Source organism: Microcaecilia unicolor, chromosome 7, assembly GCF_901765095.1.
Source record: "Microcaecilia unicolor chromosome 7, aMicUni1.1, whole genome shotgun sequence".
Taxonomy (NCBI): domain Eukaryota; kingdom Metazoa; phylum Chordata; class Amphibia; order Gymnophiona; family Siphonopidae; genus Microcaecilia; species Microcaecilia unicolor.
In genome coordinates this window covers 182,013,927-182,032,405 of record NC_044037.1, presented here as the reverse complement: position 1 = coordinate 182,032,405, position 18,479 = coordinate 182,013,927, and the positions used below count along the sequence as shown (strand labels likewise).

Sequence of the window (18,479 nt, the reverse complement as noted above, 5' to 3'; positions counted from 1 at the left end):
AAGGACCCCTAAATGTTTAAACAATTGCAAATTATTTCGAAACTATATAAGGGATCCTGTTATCCGGACACCATGTACCTATTTGATATTTCTCTGGGTCAGTGAGATACAGCAGGATTTAAATCACTTCCACCGAACAAGTGCTTTCTGCTTTCTTCTTTGGCTTTCCTGTGCTACTCATTCCCAGTGTTTCAGGCCTAAGTGGGCTACAGCAGAGCTAACAACATTTGCAATGCAGGGCTGCATTATTGTTTCAAAGAATCATTTCTTGTTTGCTGTTCTTCTCTAGTCACATGAAGTTCGTCAGTGTATGATATTCACAGCAGAATGCTACTTACTAAAAAAAAAACAAAACACTGTTTCAGAAAAATGAATACATCTTTTCACTAATTGAAGATAAGAGTGACAACGTGCTAGTGGGACTCAGATACTCAATGAATAAACTTCACTTCCTGTTCTGGAGCAAAGACGTTTTTAATGGCTGGCAGTCCCGTGTGACCTTTCGAGGCATTGCTTTAGCAGACAACCGATGGCACACACTCATCATGGCTGTGTCTGGGCAGTCCTTCTCGCTAACCATAGATTGCAGCATTTCCCTAGATCTGTAAGTATGCCAAATAGTATATCAATTTTATTTATTTATTTGGATTTCACTCACACCTTTTTTTCAGTGGTAGCTGAAGGTAAGTTACATTCAGGAACTCTATAATATATGTTTAGGGTTTCTTCAGTATGGAAATCAGCACTGATTATGTAGTTATTGCTCATTACACTTTTTGGGTGCTAAGCTACCTTGATTTTTGATCCCATGCTTTATATAATCAAGGTGCATCCAATAATTTTGCAGTGACAAACCTGTGGTGATATTCCCTGTGTGAATCAGATGTCCGTTCACAAGTACATTTCCTGCCAACAAGCAGTTGTCCAGCAGAGTACAGAACATATTTAAATTCTGCTGGATCTTTATCTTTTTTTTTTAGGGAAAGGGAAGGGGACTTGATATACTGCCTTGCTGTGGTACAATTAAAGAAGTTCACATATTATATATAGGCGCTTATTTTGTTCCTGGGGCAATGCAGGATTAAGTGACTTGCCAGGAGTCACAAAGATCTGCAGTGGGACTTGAACCTGGTCCCCCTGGTTCTTGGGCCACTTCACTAACCATTAGGCTACTTCTCCACTGTACATTATACTAGCCCCTGGATTCTATATAGGGTGCCCAAATTTGGGCACGGACCCCATATCCATGTGCAAACTAATGAGTTAAGGAGCCATTAACTATCGATCATTGGTGTTAATTGACACTCATTTGGGTTTACGTGCAGATCTGTCCTGTGCCCTATTCTATAACATGCACTTCTAAATTGTATAGCGAGCAACTCAAAAGGGAGCGTGGCCATGGGAGGGGCATGAGCAGGTCAGGTGACTTCCCAGAAATTAGGCGTGATGCTATAGAATAGGGTCATCTGGGCACTCAACTGCCATTAATTGCGCACCATCATTTACACTAGGTTTCAGCAGGCGTAAGTGCGGAGCCCAAAGTTAGGTACGAGATCTGCACTAAACTAGTGTTCTGCGCAGAGTACCCTGATACTAGTAGAATACTTCTAGAATACTAGTTTAGCACGGATCTTCCTGGTGTCTAACTTTGGGTGCCATTTACTGAATTCCACCCTAGGAATGTATTAGGGTCTATTCTAAGCAAGTTAGCTGCCTTCTAACTAAAGATATCCAGCTAGCTCTATCCAGGGCACTAACCTAGGGGATCTTATTTCAGAAAAACCTCTATTTATAGTAAGTCTCTTAACATTAACCCTTTTCTCCAATCCTTCCGTTTACAGAATGGCACCATTTTAGGGCTACTGGGGATGGTGGGAAACTGGTTTTCTAAGCTAGAGGATCAGGAAACAGGAAAAAAAATCCCCTCACAACAAATGTGTGTTCCAGTTCAATAAAGTTTACTGAAGCAAAATACGGGAAAAAAATCCGTCCCCCAAAAAGGTAAAAGCAATTGTAATAACAAAAACACTTGTTCCAAAGTTGTGAAAACTATGAGGGCAATTGTATAATATAGATGCCTGCGATTAGGCACCCCTTGCATGCAAATATCTAGAATACTAGCACTTATATGAGGCATAAGTATACACTTACCCACAAAAGTGCCAACAGGATGTCTGAGTGCTATTCTGCAAATACCTTTTTAACTTAGTATGTAATTGTAAGGGGGGCATACCTATGGGTGGAGTATGGGTGACAAAATCAAAAAAAGCACAAAAGGCCTTCAAGCATGGGATAGTCAAGAGTCCTTTATTGATGAACCCAACATGGGCTGTATTGCGGTGTAAATGCGTTCAACAGGGGTCAAACAAATTGGTCAGGGCTCTTGAAGAATTCCAAAATATGGTATTACAGCAAACACAGTTGAGAACCAGATCCTTCAGAGGAATCAAAACATGCTGCCACAAAATGGAGTCATTGAATTGGGTATGGGTGACACAAGGACAGGACTCCCAGTTAAGCACATAATTTACAGAACACTGTAGGTTATATGTGTCCCTGCCACATTTAGGCACCCACATTTATGCCAGGTCTATGGCTGGTATAACTATGGGGAAAAGACCAGGCTGACCAGGAACAAATGAAGAGACTTCAAATGATGGTAAAATGTTTATTGGTGAAGACTCAACACAGCACCATGTTTTGGCAATAAGCCTGCTTCAGGAGTCTTTATATAAAACTAGTAAAAAAGGGCCATTTCTGACACAAAGGAAACGAGCGCTAGCAAGGTTTTCTTTGGAGTGTGTATGTTTGAGAGAGTGTGTGTGAGAGTGACTGTGTGAGAGAGAGAGAGTGAATGTGCAAGTGTGCGTGTATGACAGAGAGAGATTGAGACTGGGTGCGAGTGTATCTGTGAGAGAGAGAGTGTGTGTGTGAGAGTGAGAGTGTGTGCCAGGGGCCCCCTTCCTCCCTCCCTCCCTCCCAGTTCCAGTGTCCCCCCTTCCTCCGATTTCCAGGGTCATCCCCCCAATTTTTTTTTTTTTAGTTTTTGTACAGGTGGTGCATTTCCCCCCTCCTCCCCTCTCGTCCCCTCCTCCCCTCTCCTCTGAGTTCCAGACCCCCTCCCCTGAGTTCCAGACACCCCCTCCCCCTCCTTCCAGGCCCCTCCCTCCCTCCCCCCGAGTTCCAGACCCCCCTCCCTCCCTTTCTCCGTCCCTCCCTTCCTCCGAGTTCCAGATCCCTCTCCCTCCCTCCTCTGAGATCTAGACCCCACCTCCCCAGCCTCCCTCCCTCTGATTTCCAGACCCCCTCCCTCTGATTTCCATACCCCCCTCTGAGTTCCTGACCCCTGGACACCCCTGCCGCAACCCTTTCGAGCCCCCTTTCCTGCCGCCAACCCTCCCCTGCTGCCGTCGCGTACCTGTGCTAGCAGAGGACCCCAACCCCCGCCAGCCGAAGTCCTCTTCTCGGCCGCGCGGCGTGGACGAATGATCTGATCAAGTTTGAATCTGTTTGTCTGGAACTCGAGGGGGGGAAGGGGGAGGGAGGGAGGGAGGGAGAGGGGTCTGGAACTCCTGGGGGGAGGGAGGGGGCCTGGAAGGAGGGAGGGAGGGGGCCTGGAAGGAGGGGGAGGGAGGGGGTGTCTGGAACTCGGTGGAGGAGAGGGGTTTGGAACTCGGGGGAGGGGGGAGGGGGTCTGGAACTCAGAGGAGAGGGGAGGAGGGGGGAATGCACCACCTGTACAAAAACTAGAAAAAAAAGCGGGGGGGGGGGGGGGGTGACCCTAGAAATCGGAGGGAAGGGGGATGATGACCCTGGAACACGGAGGAAGGGGGGACACTGGAACTGGGAGGGAGGGGGGCCCCTGGCACACACTCTCACTCTCACACACACATACTCTCTCTCTCACAGACACACTCACACCCAGTCTTCTAGCATCTGCCCTCATTCTCCCCTCTTCCAGCCAGCATTTTCCCCTTTTCTCTGCTCCCCTTCATATAGCATCTGCCCTCTTTCTCTGCTCTCCCTCTATCCGGCATCTATCTTTTCTCTCCCCCTCCATCCAGCATCTGCTCCCCCTCTCTCTCTCCCTTCAATCCAGCATCTTCCCGCCTCTCTTTCCACTTCCACCCCTTCCATCCAGCATCTGCCCCGTCTGTCTCTTTTCTATCCAGCATCTGCCCCCTCTCCCCCTTCCATCCATCTACCCCCTCTCTCATTCCATCCAGCATCTACCCTTTTCTCTGCTCCCTTCCACCCAGCATCTGTCCTCTTCCTCTCCCATCTCCATCCAGCATCTGACACTTCTCTCTCCCCACTTCCATCTAGAGTCTGGCCCCTCTCTCTCCCCATTTCAACTCATTGTCCTTTTTTTCTCCCCTCCTACATTCAGCATCTAACCCTTTTCTGTCCTCACTTCCAACCAGCGTTTGCCTTCTCTCTTCCCATGTCATACAGCATCTGCCCCCTCCCCCTTTTCATCCAGCATCTGCTCCCTTTCCTCCTACATTCAGTGTCTGCCACCTCTCTCCCCGTCCAGTGTCTGTTCCTTCTCTCCCCCCATCCATCATCTGCCTTCTCTCTCCCCTATTTCTGAAAACATGAATAGAGCTTCTAAAATAAAAGCATTTGTGTTTGAAGATGTTACTGAAGATAGCTAGCTATAAACAGTTAATTATTTGGCCGCTGTGGGGTTTCTGTTCCATACTGTAATGATGGTTTTACGTAATAGAACATTATTACTGTTGATTTCACAGTTGTGACTGCCAGTGCTGAGTCAGCATTTTCACGCAGCTGATATTCTATTTCATAGGCCTGCCAAACTTGCCTTCTTGGGAGGTCAAAATTTTGTAAACATCCTTTTCTGACTCACAAGAAAATGAGTGTCTATCATTAGGCCAGACAGAAAGCTATTTTGTAAATACCTTAAAATGTGTTATGTCTGGTTCAGTCATTCACGCAACAAGTTAAGGTGATTTTTCAAACATGAATGCCATGTGACATGACTCAGTGGCCCAACATTTGGAAACAAAAGGTGATGGTAATTATAGAAGTGCATAACTGATATGAATTTGTGGTCCATAATTATAAGGCTGCAAACTCACAGAAAATCAGTAATTTGAGCTTGTCTGTGTCCTGTAGGCTGTGAGATCTGAACTTTAGCCAAATGTTACTTTATTTTTCTGCTAGTCAGGAAAAGACTATTGTTGGCATTAAATACCTTCCCCTGGGTACATGGACTTTTTTACAGAAAGGCCAGAAACATTTCCAGTATGAACTTATGACATTTTAGGGACTAAGAACAGCACTTTAGAAAGGACATCCGGTCAGTACATTGCTGGTGATGCTAGTATTTTAAAATAGGATCTGTTGGTGATAGTCGAGGGGAGGGGTGAGGGGGGTTGGAGGGGGGCTGACTGTATACCACAATTGGAATGTTTCTTATTTGTTGTTGTTGCTGTTCTTGCTTGATTGTTTCAATAAAGATAATTTAAAAAAGTAGTAAATGTCCAAAGCATCATAATAAATCCCCAAATCTAAAAGTCAATCAAATAAAAAAAAAAAGATTTGTTGACATACACCTTGTTCTAAAATACATGAGAAACAGATGTCCATGTACTGATGACGTCCAGCATGAACATTTACAAACTGAAATGTCCAAACTATGAACGGGAAAAACAAGAGACTTGGACATCATTATGGCAGCATAGGGACATCTGTGTTATAAAATGGCCACACAGATGTCCAAGTGGAGTGAAGGAATAGCCTAATGGTTAGAGCAGTGGGCTGAGAGCCAGCGGACCCCAGCTCAAATTTTACTTCTGCTCTTTTTGATTTTTTTGTTTAAATTGTGAGTCTACCAGGAACAGAAAAATGCCTACTGTACCTGAATATACACCACTTAGATAAATATAAGAAACCTGTAAGCTTGAAGGCTACTGAAGTGGTGTATATTCAGGTACAGTAGATATTTTATTGTAAACTGCTTGGATTTGTAATATCTTAAGCAGTATATCAAATGTGTAAACATTAAACATGAAACATTTTTCTAACCCCAGATGGCTCACAATTTAAAATAATTGTAAAGAGCTGTACTACATATGTGGCCAATTTACAACATGCAGGTCCATCGTTCCTGAAGCTGTCACAGAGCCCAGTATTCCTTGCCAGTTTCACATTCAAGCGAGCAGCAACCACTGTGAGATTAAGGGGTGATTTCCCTTAATTGCTCAAGTGGACCAGCTGCTCAATCTGAGCACCTTTCTGTAACCTGGACATGATGGGTACCGGGTCTAAATAACAATGTCCATCTTTGGACATATCAATAATAACCCCAATATTTTCCACTCAAAATTTAACCGAACACCGAAAACCTCAGCGGTGCACCTTGCCAATGATTTCACATTAATGCAAGGATTTCTTCCACCCACCTCGTCATTGGTTCTCAAGTAGTTCAATAACCAATTGATTGCAAATTTCTCTTAACTTCACAACGGATAATCCACTCACTTATATGGAGATTCTGTCAGTGTTTTAAACTATAATTATTTTCTATAAAAGTTCCACTTATCTTGAACAGAGCATTTGTCAGAAGGGGGATATGTCGTCCTACACGATCATGTTTCACCACCCCCCCACCCCCACCCTGGGCTGTTTCAAGGACCATCCCATAAGAAAATCAATAGTGCCATATGGATGTACTACAGTTTTAGACATTAATATCTCAGATTTATAAAATCAGGATTTGCTCATCCATGCAATATAGATGTCTAAATGCTGGTTTTCAAATGTCCAAAAAATTGTTATTGTTATACCCTGTGCTTTCCCACTCATGGTAGGCTCAATGCAGCTTACATGGGGCAGTGGAGGCAGGGCCGTGCCGATGCGGTAAGCGAGGTAAGCGCCGCAGGGGGGCGCCCACCTCTGGAGGGCGCCGCCGCGGTGCTTACCCTCGCCCCGCGCTGCCAAGGCCTTTAAATCTTTTACTTGGGTCGCAGCAGCGTCAGTGAAAGCGCTGCCGACCAGCAAGGGCGGGGCGGTGGGGGCGGTCCGCCCCGGGTGTCATCAGAAAGGGGGGTGCCGCCGCTCCCGCTGCTCTTCTTCCTGGCACCCCCCCCCCCCCGCACCAGCCCTTTAAAAATAAATTGCCGACGCGAATAGCAAGCACAGCACCTCGTGTGCAAGTAAAAGAAGCAGATCCGATCATCTCATTGGGCCTTCCCTCACTGTCCCGCCCTCCTCTGACGCAACTTCCTATTTCCTCTAGGGCGGGACAGTGAAGGAAGGCCCAATGAGATGATCGGATCCGCTTCTTTTACTTGCACACGAGGTGCTGTGCTTGCTATTCGCGTCGGCAATTTATTTTTAAAGACTGGGTGGCAGGGAGAAGACGAGGCAAGGTGAGGGTGGGGGACAGATGGGGTGACCGTGAAGGTGGGGGGGGGGACTCGGATAGCAGAAGGGACTGGGTGGGAGACAGATGGGGTGAGGGGGACTCGGATGGGCAGAAGGGACTGGGTGGGAGACAGATGGGGTGAGGGGGACTTGGATGGGCAGAAGGGACTGGGTGGGAGACAGATGGGGTGAGGGTGGGGGCACTTGGATAGCAGAAGGGACTGGGTGGGAGACAGATGGGGTGAGGGGGACTCGGATGGGCAGAAGGGACTGGGTGGGAGACAGATGGGGTGAGGGGGATGGGCAGAAGGGACTGGGTGGAAGACAGATGGGGTGAGGGGGACTTGGATGGGCAGAAGGGACTGGGTGGGAGACAGATGGGGTGAGGGTGGGGGCACTTGGATAACAGAAGGGACTGGGTGGGAGACAGATGGGGTGAGGGGGACTCGGATGGGCAGAAGGGACTGGGTGGGAGACAGATGGGGTGAGGGGGACTTGGATGGGCAGAAGGGACTGGGTGGGAGACAGATGGGAGAAGGGGCATGGATCTGGAACTGGGGTCTAAAAAGTGAGCAGGAGGGAGAATGGGGTCATGCCTGGGGCAGGGGTGGATGGGAGAATCAATGGATCTGGAACTAGGGGCAGCCGCAGGTGGGAACTGGGAGCCGAAAAGAGGGGGCATTGAGAGAGGGGGGATAGATCCTGGATGGAATGGGGAGTGAGAGGGAGGGCAGACCCTGAATGGATGGGAGGGGGAAAGAGAGAAGGCAAATGGTGAATCGAAGGAGCAGAGAGAAAGGGCAGACAGTGGATAGAAGGGAGTGAAAGAGCAGACAGTGGATGGAAGGGGCAGAGATAGAGGGTAAATGCTGGAGGGAAAGGAGAGAGAGAGGGCAGATGGTGGATGGAAGGGGAGAGAGAGATGGCAGACTGGGGCAGATGGTGGATGGAAGGGGCAGAAATAGAGGGCAGATGTGGATGAAAGGGACATTAGAGAGGGCAGACACTGGATGGCAGAGAGAGAGCGAAGACAGATGCTGGATGGAAGGAAGACGGTGAAAAGAAGATGAGGAAAGCAGAAACCAAAGACAACAAACTGTAAATATATATTTTTATTATTTTGCTTTAGGATATAGTATTTAGCTGTGTTAATAAATGTTTATAAATAGAACATGTAAATAAGGTAATCTTTTTATTGGACTAATTTTAATACATTTTGACTTAACTTTCAGAGAACAAAACCCCCTTCCTCAGATCAGGATAGGATACTGTAACAGAACTATACTGTATTGACCTGAGGAAGGAGATTTTGGCCTCTGGAAGCTAAATGTATTAGTCCAATAAAATGGTATTATTTTATTTTCTGTATTTGTTTTATTTCTATTTGTTAATTTGTAAAGTGGTGATTGGTATTTGTTAGTTTTTTTCAAATTTACATCTGCTGTCTTTATATTTTGCACAGTACTAGGAGACATTTTCTGTTTCTGTGGTGTTGCATTGTATGCAGAGTCTGGCATTGGGGGTTCAGTTTAATTTTTGTCTAAATAGAAAGTTTATGATTACTTATTCTATAGTGGATTAGGGTGTATCTGTGTTTGTGAGAAAGACATGGCTTTCAGTTGGCATTGACTGTGCAGGATCTACGATCTGTACTATTCTGTCTGGTTTCGTTTTACAATAGGTGAATTGATGTTCTAGTGCTCACTGTAGTGCTTAAGATGCTTTCCTTTTCCTTGTGTGACTCATAGAAACGACTGCTTATGGTATGGTAAAATTGCTCTATAGGTCGTGAGTGTTTTGTATTCTCGGTATGCCTAGTACTGGATTTGGGGGGGGGGGGGGTGGTAAAAAAATGACCGGCCCCGGGTGTCAACTACCCTAGCTACGCCACTGCTGCCGACGTCTCCCTTCCCTTGCACTCGTTGGTTCCCTCAGTGTCCCGCCTTCTTCTGACGTCAGAAGAAGGCGGACACTGAGGGAACCAAGAGTGCAAAGGGAAGGGAGACGTCGGCAGCGCTCCGCTTTCACTGACGCTGCTGCGACCGGAAGTAAAAGATTTAAAGGCCCCAGGGCGCGGAGGGAAGGGCAGAGAGGCATCGATGGGAGGGCAGGGCCCAGGGAGAGGACAAATTGCTGGAAGGGGAGGGGAGAGAGGATTGCTGGCTATGGATGGAGGAGGAAAGGGCAGAGAGGGACATGGATGGACATGGGGGCCCAGGGAGAGGACAAATTGCTGGAAATGGAGGGGAGGGGAGAGAGGAGGATTGCTGGCTATGGATGGAGGAGGGAAGGGCAGAGAGGGACAAGAATGGACATGGATGGGAGGGCAGGACCCAGGGAGAGAGGAGAAATTGCTGGAAATGGATATAGAGCAAGAAATGAAGAAGAAAGGAGAAAAGTAAAGAAATAAATGGAAAGGAAGCCCTGGAAATGGAATTAAGAGGACAGATAGCAGCAGAATCAGATACTGGACCAGCATGATTGAAAAAAGAAAGTCACCAGACAACAAAGGTAGAAAAAAATTATTTTATTTTCATTTTAGCGTTTGGAATATATCCACTTTGAGAATTTACATCTGCTATCTTATTTTGCAATTTGTTTCTAAGAATATTGCTGACAATTCCTTTCAGTGTGGCAAGTGGTGAGCGATCATTTTCATGGGGGGGCATGATCATTTTCACGGGGGGGGGGGGGGGGCGCCAACTGATAGTCTGCAGGGGGGCGCCAGAGACCCTAGGCACGGCCCTGAGTGGAGGGTTAAGTGACTTGCCCAGAGTCACAAGGAGCTGCCTGTGCCTGAAGTGGGAATCAAACTCAGTTCCCCAGGACCAAAGTCCACCACCCTAACCACTAGGCCACTCCTTTACCAAACCAGAATACATAAAAATATTCACAATAGATGTCAACACCTAGACAAATTCTAAAATAATCATAAATAAAATACAGAATCACATAAAAATATCTGATATACTTATGTAACAACAATTCTCATTGGTTGGATTTATTTATTTATGTATTTACTTGTTGCATTTGTATCCCACATTTTCCCATCTATTTGCAGGCTCAATGTGGCTTACATAATGCCGGAGTAACAGTCGCCACTTCCGGATCTGAGAAATACAGATTGGTATAGCATGTACATTATACAGTATAGCATTATTATTCATTGATGAAAATAAATGTTCCAGAAAAAATTCTTTTAACGACATTACCAAGCCTGCTGGAAGGTAGTCGCTCCACTGTCGGCCACAAGCTTGAAATTAGCAGGCTTGAAATTAGCATTACCACCAGTGGGTTTTTCACTTACAAAATACTAACCTATCGCTGAGTAATGCCAGCAGGGACAATTAGTATTCTATAAACCACGCAGAAATTTAGATTTATTCTACAAAGTATGCTTAAATTAAATCATACTTTAAGGAATGCGCTTCGATTTCCACGTGGAAATCTCAGCGTGATATATAGAATCTAGTTTATATCGTAGGATGTAGAACTTGTGACTTTAGTTTTGAACTATGGAAAAAAATTATTTTTGCTAGTGAAAACAATAGGACAAAATACCTTTTCTTATGTGAACTTCTTTGATCCTGTCAATGAAATTGAAATGGTGGTACTGGAAGTTCCTTTTGGAACATAAGAGTGTTAGTAGAATGTTATACAACTTTCATGTAGCTCTAATAAGGCATGCTGTTAGTTCACTGCTAATGTATTTCTGTGATTTTTGTTTTGAAATCTAGGGTTGTGAGTGTACCTTTCCCCGCATCCTTGAACACTTATGGATCCAGATTTTACATTGGAAGCAGGAAGAGACTGAAAGGTGCTTTCACTGTAAGCAGTGATTAATATTGTATTGGACTGAGGGTATTACCAACTCACAATTATCATTTATCTACCGATGTCTATAGCTGCCATGTTAATTCTCTACAGTTAGCTTTAGTTTGAATTCCTAGTGATGTTCTTCGATGCAAGGCCCATAAGCCAACAGTGGCCTCTGTAGACCTCTATGGTGGCCCCTATTGATCCCCCCTTGAATACTCCCTTGATGGCCCCTGGATACACATCGGACCACCTGGCACTTTTTTCTAGGCCTTCTCATCCCAGGCACAACCATTATTTCATAAAACACTCAGGTACGGGATATACATTCCATAAGACTTTTTTATTGCCACATATCATGGTATCAGGACCTATGTCAACATTGCCACATTTTGCCAATGCTGCATCAGGAGAACAGCCCTAAAAAATATATATATAACAATAACAATTATTTACATCCTATTTTTTTAAAATTCTAAATTTATTAAACATTTCATCCCATACCTGTTATCAATATGCTGCTCACTTCCAGTGCTTTCTCATCTTACAAAATAGCAAACTAACACCATCACCTTTTTCTTTTTATTTAATTATATAATGATAATTCAATTACAAATCAAATAATCTTACTTGAAAATTGGAAATACAAAATAATTATTTCAAATATCATATTAGGAAAACATGTACTGAATCTTATTAGTCCACAATATAAAAGCAGAGCCAAACAAGAAATACAAAGAAAAAAAACTGCTAAAGGTCAGATAAGACCACAGATTCTACAGCCGGTTCATGCTAACTATGAGGAGCAGTCCCCACCCTTTTCATTCCCTAGCTCCCCAAAATTCTTGCAACTGTTTTGGATCACATTTTTACCACAAAAAGTTAAACATTTAGCAGGAAATTTCAAAATAAAGGTTGACCTAGGGATAGGATTCTTGGCTTAAATGCCAAGAACTCTTTCCTGTGCCTCTGTGTCACCTGAGATAGATCAGGAAATATACGAATAGTAGATCCAAAAAATTGCTCTTGTAAATGGCGGAAGACATAATATATAATTCCTATTGTGTTCCATAGCAAAGGTTACTAATAGGGTAGTTCTTCTAGTAACAACTTCAAGAGAGCTTTCCAGGAACACTGACAAATTCAATGACTCAGGAGAAACCCCAGCCTCTCTCACTGGAATAGATAATCCACTGGTCCCGCCCAGGACCAGATATTGAACTCTCACAATGGGTGGCATATTCTTAGTTGGCACACACAATCCAGCTTATAATTGAAAGAGAAAAACGCCTAGATTTTGACCCAAATCAGGAGATAGACGTTTATCTCACAAAAACGAATACATCGGTATAATGGAAAGGCGATTTTGGACGTTTTCAACTGCATTCCATCGCAGAAGCGTACAAAGTTGACGGGGGCATGTCGGAGGTGTGGCGAAGGTGAAACTGGGGCATGGTTATCGGCCGAGGAGAGATGGGCGCCTTTCGCCGATAATGGAAAAAAAGTATGCGTTTGTAGCTAGAATTTAGGGCACTTTTCCTGGACCCTGTTTTTTCCACGAATAAGGCCCCAAAAAGTGCTCTAAATGACCAGATTACCCCCAGAGGGAATCGGGGACGACCTCCCCTGACTCCCCCAGTGGTCACTAACCCCCTCCCACCACAAAAAATGATGTTTCACAACTTTTTATTTTCACCATCAAATGTCATACCCACCTCCCTGGCAGCAGTATGCAGGTCCCTGGAGCAGTTATTAGGGGGTGCAGTGGACTTCAGGCAGGTGGACCCAGGCCCATCCCCCCCTACCTGTTACAATTGTGCTGCTTAATGCTTATTAGTCATCCAACCCCCCCAAACCCACTGTACCCACATGTAGGTGCCCCTCTTCACCCCTTAGGGCTATAGTAATGGTGTAGACTTGTGGGCAGTGGGTTTTGAGGGGGATTTGGGGGGCTCAACACACAAGGGAAGGGTGCTATGCACCTGGGAGCTCTTTTACCTTTTTTTTTGTTTTTGTAAAAGTGCCCCCTAGGGTGCCCGGTTGGTGTCCTGGCATGTGAGGGAGACCAGTGCACTACGAATCCTGGCCCCTCCCACGAACAAATGCCTTGGATTTATTCGTTTTTGAGCTGGGCGCTTTCATTTTCCATTATCACTGAAAAACAAAAACGCCCAACTCACAAATTGTCGAATAAAACATGGACGTCTATTTTTTTCGAAAATACGGTTCGGTCCGCCCCTTCACAGACCCGTTCTCGGAGATAAACGCCCATGGAGATAGACGTTTTTGTTCAATTATGCCCCTCAATATCTCCCGAAAGTACTTATGGACCATCTCCAGAGGAGGAAGTACTGAGACCTTGGAAAATTTAAAAACCTCAGATTAGTTCTCCTCATCTGGTTTTCTGTATACTCCATTTTATGTTGCAACATTTCCTGTCCTTTAATCAACATAAGTTCCACAGATCTTACTTCTTACAGTTTCCTATCCTGGGAATCTAAATGCTCTTCATGCTTTTGCACCATCTCTTCTTGAACCTAGGTCTTGGACCACATGTTCTCAATCTCATACTTGATCCCAAAAAACGAAGTTTTTAGGGAACTGTCCAGGCTTTTAATTACTACCCATAGGGCTTCCATATTCACTTTTCAGGCTTCTGAACCCCCTCCCCCCCCATACGAACAGAACTCTCCTCTACTTCTCCAGAAGATAACACACCAGGAGCCTTGGCAACAACTCTTTTAGCAGCTCCAGCAGGTCCCCAATTGGTGTCCAAGCCGGCTGCACCTCCACTTGCAAAGGCAACACCCTCCAGATCACACAGATCAGCGTTTGCCCTCCAGTTTCCTGAACTTCCGGGCTGAGGGGGAGCTTGCTGCTGATCCGTGCTCAACGAAACTTGGTCTGCACTAAGGTCAGCTGCTGAACCAGGCTTACCTCCAGAAGTAGGAGCTGTAGTCACAGTTGAAGAGGAAAGCAGTTCAGCAATAGTAGATTGAGCCAAGCACCAAGCGCCTAGGGGATCCTCTGGATGGAGGCTTCTGGACAAAAGGAGTACCTTTCCGCTTCCCCATCAAACTTCGCAGGGTGTGGCAACACTGATTCATTACTACAAGCTGGAGCATTCCTCTCTAGCGTCTGTCCTTGACAACATCTTGGTTCTGCCCCCACCCATCACCTATTTCTAAGGCCCAACCCACCCAGAAGGAAACCACATGCTCCAATCAGCGGCGATCTCTTTTGTGATCATCACTGATTGGAATATGTGGTTTCCTTCTGGGTGGCTTGGGCCTTAGAAATAGATGATGGTGTTATGACGCCATTTTGTAAGATGAGAAAGCGCTGGAAGTGAGCAGCGTATTCGTAACAGGTATGTTTAATACATTTAGAATAAAAAAATAGGGTGTACATGATTGTTATTGTTATATATATATACTTTTTCAGGGCTGTTGTCCTGATGCAGCATTGCAAAATGTGGCCATGTTGACACATGTATATGCTGTTTCTGAGTGCACACTATAGGCTAGATTCTATATATGGTGCCCAAAAAATTGGCCTCTCCCAAAATGCTATTCTATAAGCTGCACTTAAAGTTAGGCACAGTTTATAGAATAGTGTGTATGGCCAGGAATCACACCTAACATTAGGTGTGGCCATTTACAGGAAGTGAAACATGGTTCAAATGAAAGTGGTTACATTAAACACATAGCCTCATCTACTATAATAAAACTCACCCTCAACGTTCTGAAGACAACGTTCTGAAGTCACTCAGTCACTCACTGAAGGGTTCATGGATTCATGGAGGTGAAGCCAGAACACTGACCATGTCTCTCTGCCTCGCCCTCGCATGACGGACCAATCAGAAAAAACACACTCAACATTCTGAAACACAAAGGACCATCACTAGGCAACACTAGGCAACGTAAGACGGACCAATCAGAGGAAACTACGTGACAATAAGGGAGGAGCATTCCCCAGCAGAATGGCTCATTATCTGTGCAGCACGGAGAGCATAGAACCACCACTGGAACGAGAGAAGAATATTCCTGCTGTGGGTATGTGCAAAAATAGACCGGGGGGGGGGGGGGGGGGGGGGGAGAAATTTTAAATGCCTAATGTCAGTACTGAAGAGTGCCAGAGGGCCTATAGCACAGACTATATTTGGGATCGCTTGACATGGAGTCAGAGGAGCCGGAAAACAACGTGCCCGTCACCATCTGGGATGTGGGCGAACAGGACAAGTTGCGGCCCAGCTGGAAGGATTACCCGTGACTCAGCCAGCAGCAAACAGCGACCAAGGAAGGGGGAGGAGTATGTTTCTCTACTCCTTCCCTGCCCAGGAATCGCTGGAGACTGGCTGCCAAACTAACGAAACAACCGCACACCGACGCACCACCTCCATCATTCGAAAGGCATCCACTCTTTCTTCAACAGAAATGCAAACTAATAATACAAAACAAACAAAGAATACATGGTTCCTCAGGCGGCTGCAGGTAACTCCCCACCCCCTTCCTCTTCCCCTTTTGCTGAAGCGGCCAAGGACGTGCCCAACCATCCCCAGCCTCAGGCAAGCTGTCTCCCACCTCGGGGATTCCCCGAGCACCCGGAAAAAGACGGCGCTGATTCCTGCAGCGCATAAATGTTCCAGCATTCCCCTGCAGCCAGCCTGAAATGGACCAAACATATCGGATCACCCCCCGACGGCCCGAGACCTTCCGCCAACTTAAAACAACCATCCCCGTCCTCAGGCAAGCCGTCACCCACCTCCAGGATGCCCAGAACCCCAGCCCAATGGAAAAAGATGGCGCTGCTTCCAACAGCACATTTCTCTTCCAGCATTCCCCTACAGCAGCCCTGAAACGGCCAAAAAATACCGACAGACAAAGAACGTGCTCCTCAACCTTCCACCCATCTAAAACAACATTGCTGCCTCAGCACAACACAAAAAAAAAAATATGGAAAAAAAAAACAACACTCAACAAAGGCTGACACCCCCTACATCCACATTTACATTTCACCAACAGAAAGACCCCCCTCCACAAACCTCCTTGACAGACAAAACCACACACACACAATACAACAGAAACACACCCTCAAAGCCACACACCAATCCAACCCACTTTGCCAGCACAGCACATCCCCCAACCCCCAAGCAAAAAACAAAATAAAACAAAAAAAGACACACATCAACAACCTGCACATACACCGCACTCACACACACACACACACACACACACAGAAAATAACTCCGTGACACATACACACACACACAAAAAAAACCACATGCTAGCATCCGTTTCATTGGTTTCGGAAACGGGCCTTTTTTACTAGTTATTCTATAACAACACCACTACACCACTGACTGTCCCATTTCTGTGCTCCTACTGCTGCTCCCCGCTCCTTGTTTCCAGCTCTGGGCAGCAGGCTGGGACTTCTGGAGCATGTGAGAGAAGTTCCAGCATGCTGCTCAGAGCAAGGCGTTGGGAGTGGTGGCAGTCCATTTAGTGGCTGCCAGCAAAGATATGCCTAGCGTGCCTGCATGAAGGGAGGGAGGAGAGAGAGGCAAGTGTTGCTCCCCCCCCCCCCCCCCCGGCCACCCCTGGCCCTTCCAACTGCAAAGCTGGAGAAAGAGCCTGTTAAAAATTTACCAGCACACCCCTGAGTATGATTCCGATTATCTGGACCATCCTCGGCAGGGGGTGGTCTGGGTAACCATAAATCCAGATGATTAGACAAACCTATACCAAAAGCACAAAAAGCACAAAAATTAATAAATTAGTTAACCTTGCAAAAAAGCACGAGTGCAAAGACTTGCAGTGCTGTACTTTCTCTCACAAACCCTCATGATCCACACTATCAGACTGACCCGTCCACCTCCCAACATGCAAAGACCCACTCGCTGCAGTGGCACTGAATCCTTCACTGTATCAGCTGACTCACCGGCAAGAACTCCGATGCTGACAGACACAAACAGATTGTTGGTCTGGATAATTGGACATCCAGTTGATTGGCATTCGAATAATCAGCATCATACTGTATTTGCAAAGATGTACACTCTTAATGACATTACTCTCATAATGACAAATTGGTCAAGAAAAAAATAAAATGAAAATTCCTGGAAATGATACAAGAAACAACTAAATGAAAATATTCTGGCTTTCCAAACCTAATGGATGGAGGGGAGGTGAAGGAATTGCTGAAAATGGATGGAGGGAAAGGGAAAAGATGGAAAATTAGATTTGAGAAGGAGGAAGGAAAATGGAAGAAAACTTAACAAGAAAGATCAGTGCCAAAGTGAATGTAGGGCAGGAAGTGAAGAAGAGAGGAGAGAAAAGAAATAGAAAATGGACAAGAGAATCTGGAAACAGAGTTCAGAGCACAACCAGACGGAAACAGAACCAGAGACTAGAAACAATATAATTACAAAAATAAATGGCTCATTTTCAAAAGAGGAAAACATCTCAAAAATGGCATAAATGGCATTTGGATGTTTATCTCCAAAAAAGTCCAAAGCGTGATTTTTGAAACTTGGATTTGAAATGTTTTTCTCTATAGTGCATCCAAATCACAAGAAGGCATATTGGGGGTGAGATTTGGGCATTTCCAAAACATAGATGTTATTCTGCCATAATGGAAAAAAAGCAGAAACGTCCAAGGTTAAAAGTTAGATGTTTTGGTCTAGACCTGTTTCAATCACACCTAAGTCACAAAAAGGTGCCCTAAATAACAAGATGACCCTCCCTTACTCCTCCAATGGACAATGACCTCTTCCCACCTCCCAAAGTTGTGAAAGAAATAGTACATACCAGCCTCTATGACCACTTCAGATGTTATACCCAGTCAAGCAGGAAGCAGGTCCCTGCAGCAGCCTAGTGGTTGGTGCAGGGGACTGTAGAGAAGGGGACTCAGGCCCATATCCCACTCTAACCGGTACACTTGTGGTGGAAAGTGTGAGCCCTGTTCCGGGGCAGACTCAGAGGGAGCAGTGAACACATGCGAATTGCGAACTCGGAGACAGGGCAACAGGCGCGCGTCGTGGCACCCCCCCAGCGGTTTGCACCAGGGGTGGACCGCCCCCACTGCCCCCCCTTGGTACGCCACTACTGCTACACAATATTCCGTTTCCCATAGCGCCTGGAAAAACAGGAACTCAGCACACTGCCTGTGAATGCATCATGAGGCCCAACAGTCATCTTTGTCAAGCCACTCTCTTCACCAGTTCTCACTGTCTCTCTTTCTTCATTCCTGATCATCTGAAGCAGTCATTCCCT

At 45.6% G+C, this 18,479-nt stretch overlaps 1 protein-coding gene across 1 annotated transcript in view; it reads left to right on the top strand.

The window, feature by feature from the left end:
• TSPEAR (thrombospondin type laminin G domain and EAR repeats) overlaps positions 1 to 18,479 on the top strand; it is a 149,991-nt gene that overhangs the window by 56,248 nt on the left and 75,264 nt on the right. The window contains exons 3-4 of the mRNA XM_030209633.1: positions 366 to 604; positions 11,130 to 11,220. Coding sequence (XP_030065493.1) covers positions 366 to 604; positions 11,130 to 11,220 — 330 coding nt within the window. The remainder of the gene's footprint in view (positions 1 to 365; positions 605 to 11,129; positions 11,221 to 18,479) is intronic.